Source organism: Buceros rhinoceros, unplaced genomic scaffold (genome assembly GCF_000710305.1).
Source record: "Buceros rhinoceros silvestris isolate BGI_N320 unplaced genomic scaffold, ASM71030v1 scaffold10399, whole genome shotgun sequence".
In the NCBI taxonomy this organism is placed as follows: Eukaryota; Metazoa; Chordata; class Aves; order Bucerotiformes; family Bucerotidae; genus Buceros; species Buceros rhinoceros.
In genome coordinates this window covers 3,482-12,816 of record NW_010432092.1, presented here as the reverse complement: position 1 = coordinate 12,816, position 9,335 = coordinate 3,482, and the positions used below count along the sequence as shown (strand labels likewise).

The 9,335-nt window shown below is 45.5% G+C and overlaps 1 protein-coding gene across 1 annotated transcript in view; it reads left to right on the top strand.

Moving 5' to 3' along the window:
• Window positions 1-7,471: 7,471 nt before the first annotated feature.
• The window catches only part of ARF1 (ADP-ribosylation factor 1), a 3,795-nt gene continuing 1,931 nt past the window's right edge, over window positions 7,472-9,335 (top strand). The window contains exons 1-3 of the mRNA XM_010143646.1: window positions 7,472-7,653; window positions 7,912-8,022; window positions 8,658-8,782. Of these exons, the coding sequence (XP_010141948.1) occupies window positions 7,506-7,653; window positions 7,912-8,022; window positions 8,658-8,782 (384 nt within the window). The 5' untranslated portion in view covers window positions 7,472-7,505. The remainder of the gene's footprint in view (window positions 7,654-7,911; window positions 8,023-8,657; window positions 8,783-9,335) is intronic.

Genomic DNA, 9,335 nt, shown 5'->3' with positions numbered 1-9,335 from the left:
GGGAGGGAGGGCAGGACTAGTCACAGCTTTTCAAGGCAAAGTGTGTGTGGGTGGGAGTAGGGGACTGGATTCTCATCCTTGGAATTCACCAAACAGTGCTGTGTCCCAATTCCACCTGTTTGAAAACCTGTGTTAGCAGGAGTGTTGGTACACCTCGCTGAGGTGCAATTGTCAGATAAGCTATTGATTACACTAATTGGTGGAGGGAGGAAAAGCTCATGACCCAAGGTTCCAGCTGAATTTGCAGTGCCGAAGTTTAAAGAACCACCTTTCTTTAAAAACATTGTTTTAGAAATAAAAGCTGCTGAGATGTGTAAAGGTGGATTTCAAGCAAGAATTTTTATGGATTGCAACAGGCTCTGCAGGCATCTGGATTGCCTCACAGTGGATAAATTTGGTGAACATAACTTGTTCTGAAAAGGAATAATTCTGATTCTTTTTTTAGAAGTCTCTTGAAAGTTTTGTTACTGGAATGTTACTGTCCTCAGCCATTATTCCCTTTCTTTAACTGATGAGTAAAGAAGTTTATAATCAGCTTCCTACTACAGCAGCTGGTTTTCTGTGTTATTCAGCATTTTTTCCTTTCTGCTTGCGAGTATCCAATTTTATTTCTTGTTTCTAACGCATGTAAACATTGGAGGACTGTGGTACTGCTTCTGCTGATGTTTCAGTTCTAATAAAACTCTTAGGTTTAATATAGCTCTGATTTGTACACTGCCCTCGTACCGCACGAGCTGCGTGGGCTTGGCTTTGACATTTTCCCCAAACCAAGAGCCAGTTTCATTACCGAAACTCTCATGTGAGTTCTTGCCATTTCTGCAGTGAGTGTAAATGTTGACTTACTGCCCAGTTACTGAGATTGAATAACAGGATATATGGCTTAAAATTGAAGATTTTCAACTTGTGAATGGTTCAGCCTCCAGAAAGACCGTGCCAACGCTTATCTGAGAAGTACTTTATAAGAACCGGTTCTCAGGGCAGTGTATCGGAGGGAATGACTCCGCTTTGGATTGAGTATCAAGTCAAGCACTTGCCATCTTTGCTTGGTACCGACTCTCTTATTAATGTTGACAGTATTTTCAGAGCGAGTTCTCCTTGTGTCTGAGAGATGAGCATGACCCCAAAGGACAGTTTTTCCTCTTTTGCCCTTGTTTTGATCTTGTAAGTGGAAATATTTCCTGTTTTGCTGCCACTCTGAGCCCAGCGCTCTCAAGAGAATGTTCCAGCATGTGGAAAGTGCTGTCGGGGTAACGCGTATAGACAGCAAGATGTTCAACCTACTTAGGTCAACCGACGGTGCTACAGCTCCGTGTTGGGTTTTCTTCCACCTGGCTTCCCGCCTGCGGTTGACTTGTCCTCCATCTGCCTGGAACAGGCAGCATGCATCTGGGTGCTTAACTGGTCACGCAAGCCTTTGGTGGCCAGATCCAGCTGTGCCTCTTCAGGTGCAAGTACAATTCCCTACCTTTTATTTCATGTGACCCTTCAATGCCGATACCTTTCCTCTGTAAGACAGATAACGAGGCTGAGATGACTTAGGACACCCTCTCCATCTCAAGCTTGGCAGAAGCGCATCCAATGTAAAGATGATTGTTGCAGTGGTAGGTTTTGATCTCTGCAGTGAGCACTCCCCTCATTTTAATGGGTACAACTGTAAAGGAGTTGGGACTTAATGAAGGGCTCTGAAAAGTTCTTGATGTGGCCTTTATGACATGGTATTTAAGTCCAAGACAATCACCTGGTGAAGAAAGAACCAGACTTACTTGGTAGCTACTCTTTTTTTTTTTTTTGCGTGTAGTCTATGCCTAGCGATGTTTGTACGGTCTACAACCTCTGGTAACTGAAATAATTTTGATTTCAGCTACGTTCCAGTGTTAAGGTCCCAAAGTTAAGGGGTTCGTGCTGATAAGTAGCATCGTGTTAAGATGTGGAAGGTCAGTAAGCAACTTCTGAAACCAGTTGAACAGAACTGTCCTGGAACAGTCGTGGATTGGGCCACCCTGGCTTATATATGAAAGTGTTTCCAAATCTGCTGTAACAGAACACTTTAATCTGCAAAGAAATTACTTCAGGTTCAAAAGGCAGCAGCCGGACTTACCTGTCCAGGCCTGGTGCTGTGAAATACTGTGGCCCCAGATTAATCCTAAATTTTCGCAGTGTTCTATTCTTGTTGCGTCGCTCCTCGTATTCTCTTTTAAAAGGCGCTTTATATTGTGAAGAACAAGCTGCCAAGTTAGATTTGCACTTTAAATTATTTGCCAGTTGTTCTTGCATGTAACACCAGTAACAGCTGTTGAACTCGGGTTGTTTTTTTAAGAGCTTTCTCCAGTCTTACTTACACATGGGTTTGATGACCTTTTGTATGAGTATTTTGCTTCTTTTGATGCTTTTGTTTAAAACCTGACAGAATGTCATAGAGGAAAAACATGATACAAGGCAGCTGGTGATAAAGGAGTGAATTTCAAATCAGTATTTCTGTTAAATAACAAATGGATCATTTTTTGCTCTCCTGCGACTGCTGTGACTAGTGGGCTAACACCAGATTGGAAATTACAGGTCTGGAGTTTTTCAGGTTATTAGAGGCGGAGTTAATGCTTAGACCAGTGTCAGGTAGATTTTCCTTTAAACAGCACCGCACTTTTGGTAGTAAATCAGTTGTTTTCCTAAGCAGTGTGTCATTGGTAGTGGCACTGTGTTTGTCTCTCCTTGAAATAGGCGTTTAAAGCAAGATATGAACAACAGACACCCTCTGTACCTCACTATCTCAGAGTGCTGAGCAGAGGAGGGACAGAGTTAAGCTTTTCTTGACTGATCTTTGTTGCTGTTGGTGCTTTTCAGCTGTAGAGAACAGATTGCCAAAATGATAGTGCTCAGCAAGTTTGGTTATGCCACTTGAAAAGTTCTGAGCATTGTGTTTTCGCTGTGGGAGCCTCCTGTGGTAAGTGCTGGTACCTAGGAGTGGAATAGATGTACTTCTCTACTGGGCTAAATAATGCATGTGGCCTGCTCTGGCTTAGCCTCTGATTTTGGCTGCTGTGTTTAAAGAAATGGCTTAAACCTGAGTGAAACCGTGGTGCAACTTGTGGCTCAGTGAAGTTTAATCTCTACCTGTCAAACAGAACTTGCCCGTGGTGCGAAATTAAGGTTATGGAGAGATTTCAAGGTGTAGCTGTACTGCACGCCCTCCTTGTCGTGCTTCTGTGGGGTGGCTTGTTACCGAACAACTCATCCAAAAGTTTGGAGGTCAAGAAGCATATTTGACTTCTGTAGCTAAGCAGCCTGAATGAAATGACATTAAAATGCATTAACGTACGGTTCAATATAAAATGCTGCAGAAGATTAAGTGCTGAATGATCTTTGGCCTTGAGGTAATTCCTCCGAGCTTTTATTCTAACCACCTTCAATTAATAAAAGCAAATTCCTGTTCATACTCAGGGGCCGTATCACTTTAACAGGCACCGGGCTGCAGACACTCACTCGTTTTTAACTCATTACACCGAGCCTTTCTGAAGAAGGCTGCCTGTTCTCCTAAATGCTTATCTAAATGGATCGCTTACTAGAAAATACCTGTTTCCTGAAACAAAACTGCGGCCTTATCCAGTGAACCTCTTTCTCACTGTTTACCAATGTCACCTTATATCTCCCCTGAACCTGCCAGACAGGTTTCTGCTGCTGTGAGGATCTTGAGGCGGCGCAGGCCGAGTTAAGGTGTGCTTCAGGGCTCTGACGGGCAGCGAGAACCAAGTGTCAGCTGAGTTTTGGGGCCGTCTGGGTTTGTTGAGGGGTGCTGAGCTTCCAGTTCTAGAAGCTGATGTTGAGCTGAGGACGTGCATGCTACGCTCTGCAAAAATAGTCTGTTGTGTTTATTCAAACTGTTCCCTTTTGCACACAAATCTTCCTGCTTAGCCTGACAGACACCTCTTTTGAAGATGTGCGGAAGTACTACAAGCAGCTCACAAGCTGTTTTCAGGCATTTTATTGAATTTGTGCCTCTAAAATGATCATGTAGCGATTACAATGTTTGGGGCGATAACAAATGTTGAAGGTGCCTGAAGAGTGATGGGGTTACTCGGTTAACCTAAAGGGCTCTTAAATCACCTCATTTTCATCCTGAGTATGTTAATTCTCAAGGTCCAGCTACTGAACTGAGCATTAAAGTAAGCAGATCCAGCTCTGAGGTGATCGTGTGATCCCTCAGCTGACTTGTATTAACGGGCGGCAGCACAGGCCCGGGAAGCGGCTCGGCAGTATCGTGGCAGTTTCTGCTGCGGTGGTGTCCACACTGTGTGACAGCACGAGGGGGCTGAGAAAAGCAGCCTCGTGGTGGTTTAGTGGCTGGTCGCAGTCATGATGGTGGTTTGGCTGAGGATTTAAATGATGCTGAGGAAGGAATTTAAGGTGCTCTTGCTTAGATGGTAGAAAGTTGGGAAATTCCGGCAGGGGCAATGTAGGGAGATGAGTGTAAGGTACAAAACCGTGGGAGTACGATTGCCACCTCTGTGGCAATAGATGAACGTGGTTCTAGCTGCCAGTCAGAGGACAGTGAAGATAGAAGCCCTCTCTTTTGCCACAGCAGCATTCCACAAGTCACTGCTGGGACCTACAGTGGTTTGAGAAAGTTTGCAGACTGGTTTCTCCTAGTGTTTTTCTTTTGGACAACAATGAGCACACTCTAGTCACCATCTAAACACACTGGTCTTGCAGGCATGGGCTGTAAACTTCGCTGCCTCTACAGATAAATTGGACTTTCTGCACTGTCACCTACCCTGAAGTACCAAACAAGAGGTTTGGATAGTAGGAATGTGGAAGAGGACAAGAAGGAAATGGAAACCAAGCACTTACATGTATCTTAACTTCTTATTCATAGAATCTTAGAATGGCTTGGGGTTGGAAGGGCCCTTACAGATCATCTAGTTCTTCACAAAAAGTAAAAATAAAGAGGGAGGGGGGTTTATAAAAGCTGTTTCAGTGGTGGAGGGCAGACTTGACCTGGAAATAGCTGCCGGGAAAACAAGGATCTAACGGGATTTGCCACTGCTAGTGCCAAGTGTTCAGCAGACTGCGCCTTCTCCAGGGTGTGGAAAGATGTTGTGGATGTAAATGCAAAGATTTTGCTGCATTACCTGGTGACCGCTGTGGACCCAAGCGGTTCATAACCTCTGAGGCTCTTAAATGTGCAGAAACCAACGAAACGCTGCCTTGTGCAAGGCTTGTAAGGGTCTCCCACTACAAATGCTCTTACGCCCCTTCTGGAGGGTTACAAATGGTAAAAGGTTACCATTCAACCCTGGCTGTTGATTTTCAGATGAAGCGGAAGATAGAGGTAGCATGAGCAGGCGGACAAAGGGGAGCTTTACAGCTTCCCTCCCCTCCAGGCCAGTAAGAGCTGACGCTGTGGCTTGTGCAAGGCTTGTAAGGGTCTCCCACTACAAATGCTCTTACGCCCCTTCTGGAGGGTTACAAATGGTAAAAGGTTACCATTCAACCCTGGCTGTTGATTTTCAGATGAAGCGGAAGATAGAGGTAGCATGAGCAGGCGGACAAAGGGGAGCTTTACAGCTTCCCTCCCCTCCAGGCCAGTAAGAGCTGACGCTGTGGACTGGCGGGTGAGATTTCCTGCTATGTGAGTGGTTTGGATAAACAGGGGCTCCAGCAAAACTGTTTTCTCTACTTCCTAATTAACTTTCCTGTTTACCCTCCAGGCAAGTAAGAGCTGACGCTGTGGACTGGCGGGTGAGATTTCCTGCTATGTGAGTGGTTTGGATAAACAGGGGCTCCAGCAAAACTGTTTTCTCTACTTCCTAATTAACTTTCCTGTTTATACAGCTTTCAAGTGTTCAAGTGGGAGTCGAATGTTTGGGGTTGTACTTCAGAAAGGTGGAGGAAATGGAGTAACAGAACTTTCAAACCTTACATTTGGTTTTAATCCACAGGCTGCCCTGCCTGGCTTGCAGATGAGCTTAGTTTTAAAGTTTTGATCACCCTAAGCTTCAGTCACATAAAATAGATGAATCTTTGATGTGAGGCAGGTCAGCAAGCTGCAGGGTGATGTCACTGAGGAACTCCAGAGTGTACTCTGAACTTCAGAGTGGAGCCACTTGTGCTAAGACATGTGACTTCATTAACTTCGGGGTTAAAAATTGCATCCAGCAAAGCTTCCTGTGCAGGGCAGAGCTGCACGGAGCTTTTGTGGGGCTGCGGAAGGGAGCTGGGCTTTGTACCTCCCTGGCATGGAGCTAAACAGAGCGGGACATGGGTTTTGTGCGCTTTTCAGTTCAAACCTTGATCTTAAACAGACAGTCTGTAAAGTCTGTTTCCAGCAAGAATTTGGCTGCAAGCGCACAGCTCCATCGTGAAATACAAGATATCTTCGAGAGATTTCAAACTTCGTATTGCACTTTCAGTTGTGGGATGCGGTTTACAGGAGGCCTCTCCTTTGAACGGGCCTTTTAGGCTAAGCTAGTGTTTTCAGCTGGGCTCAGCCGCTCTTCAAACCAACATCCGAGAGCTTCTAGACAAAGCAGCACTAGAGGTATGAACCATCATGACGTCCGTGTAACATCCTCCTCTACGCCTCCCTTCGAGGTGCTTTTTTTATGCCTTGTGTGAGCAGAGTGATAGTTCTTTTAGTGATTTCAAACTCACGGTGGGGAGTTTGGAAAGAGGAAATTTGTGGCGGGGTGGATGCGGTCCCAAGGACGCAGGGAATGTCTGTGAGGGCTGGAGTGGAGAGGCAGTTTCTCCAGTTCCTAAACAGGAAGGTCCCAGTGATGTTAATCGCTTTTAAGTGTTTGCAGTGGAGGAAGAAGCAGTAATTTCTAAACCTTCCTCTTTTCATGTGGCTATTAGTGTTCGATAGTTAAGTTTCAGTAGATGTGGATTTGCTTCCTGGAGAAGGTCTCACTCCGAAGCTGATAAAAGTAATAACTGCTTTGTGTTTACGTTGTGTTCTCCGGCCATTTCCTCGGGGTTTGAGAGGAAGGAAGCTGCTTTGAGTAGGGAGGATCCAAGCTGTAGCTGGAGTTCCCTTCACAAAAGAAGGACCAGCCATTGCTGCGCTCAGCACGCATTTAATTTAAAACTCTTTAACGGCAGGTCAACTAGAAAAAGTGTATTTTGGGCTGCAGATAAATTATCTCCTAACAGTGGGGAGGACAGAGCACCTGAAGCAGCCTGTTGCATTGAGAGCAAACCATGAACTTTGCAAACAAAAGTTTGAGGGCAGCATTGAATATCCCAAAAGAATCACTGAAAGGTTTAAAGCAGTCAAAGCCGCATCATTTGAGCACTAAATTTTGGCGTATGTGTTCACCTTTGTGTTGCTTTGGTGCGGGGAAAAATCCTGTGTGGGGGTGGCCGGGGTGTCTGTGGAGGATTAGTGTTCTCTGATACTTCTTCTGGTTGTTGATTATGCCCTGGTGAGAACACAGCCCTTGGGAACTCAGGAGTGACACTGTGATCTTCTTCCTCTAGACGTCACTGGCCAGTGAGAACATTTTGCAAGCATGGGAAATATTTTTGCTAACCTCTTCAAAGGCCTTTTTGGCAAAAAAGAAATGCGTATTCTAATGGTTGGTCTGGACGCCGCGGGAAAGACTACGATTTTGTACAAACTTAAACTTGGTGAAATAGTAACTACGATTCCTACTATAGGTAAGGTTTTTCCTTTAACCCCTTCCTTTGCGATTCGGCTTTGTGTTGCTGCTCCGGCAGCAGCTGCCTGGTGCTAGGGGGTGGTGGTGGGAGCAGGAGCTCCGGAGAACCCATGGTTGTGAGGGCTTCAGGGTAGCGTTCTGCTTATCTAAATCAGGTTTCAGTTTTAAGATACCTTTTTAATTGGTGACGCTCCAAGTGTGAATAGGTTCAGGGTCAACTGTCTCTCTGAGATTTCTGCCACCATTTCTGTTTTAGGTTTCAACGTGGAAACGGTAGAATACAAGAACATTAGCTTCACGGTCTGGGATGTAGGCGGTCAGGATAAGATCAGACCACTCTGGCGCCATTATTTCCAGAACACACAAGGTGAGTCCAGAGGCTTAATTCACACCTTTCCAGAATCTTAAAGTGTTGGTTTGTTTTAATGTCCTCACTAAAATAATTTTGGGAGTTTCTTGGGGGGGAATGGAAGGATTGATTATGATGATTATAGCAGGGTGTGTTTGCGTGCTGCTGTGTTCAGCTAGTGCAGGTTCCAAGAAGGATGGGAAGGCATCTAGAAACCAGTCATCCTTGTCCCTCTGACTCAGCACCAGCTCAGAGCTCTGCTTTTCTCCTGTCAGCATCACAGCTCTGCCTTCACTTCAAAGCAGTGTCTTTACTACAGGCTCTAACAGCCCCATGGTCGCTTCTTCCACTGCTGCGCTTTTATAACGTGTGAGCATTGGAGTCCTGTCCCAGGGTTGCAAGAGCTGCTGCTTGCTGGAAAACAGCGAGTTCCAAAAACCCAAACTCCAGCGAACAGTTGTGTTGAGCCAGAGCAGGCTTTCTTCTCTCTGACGCGAGATTACAGTAATAAATAAGAAAATGGTGTTTTTCAGATACATACTGAATTGGTTTGCATTATTTTCTCTTCAAAGTGCAGTTCTGACCCCAGGAGTAGTTCCCATTTGTAAATAACTCCTGGCATTGGCTTATTCTGATTGTTTGCTTGTTTCCAGGTCTGATTTTTGTGGTTGACAGCAATGACAGAGAACGAGTGAACGAGGCCAGAGAAGAGCTTATGAGAATGTTGGCAGAAGATGAGCTCAGAGATGCCGTTTTATTAGTGTTTGCTAACAAACAGGTATGCCCATGAGAGGTCTCCTCTGTAAGAACCCTTGAGAACGTACAAGGTACTTGTGAGTGCTGGATCCCGCACTTGACATTCGCGTCTTCACTGGTTTTGAATTCTTCAGGTAGGGTGTTTGAGGGCACCGCTGATGTTGGTGGAAGCACTGGGCTGACTTTTAACGTCCTTGTGTTGACCCATGAGCCCTCCTCTTCCAGGCCACAAAGCGAGCTGCGACTTCCCTTCTTTACAAGCCTTTTATTGGTTGTAAAGGCCTTGGTAGCTCAAACTGAGGTGTCAAGGAGCTTAAAGAAGACCAGTATTCTGCGTCACCGATTGCACAAGCTTGGTGGGGAGGGGCAGGGAGGTGGTACGTCTTGTCTAGGAGCAGGACAGGTGGACTGTGAACAGAAGCAGTACTGAGCCGAGTGCTCCTTTATGATAAAAGTTGATCTTAAACCCTAACTGCAGCCGCAGAAAACATCTCCTGAGTGGAAAGTGATCCAAACAGGCCTCGAACTGTAAGCCCTTCAGGTCAGCGCTGAGGAACTTGGGGACTTGATCCAAA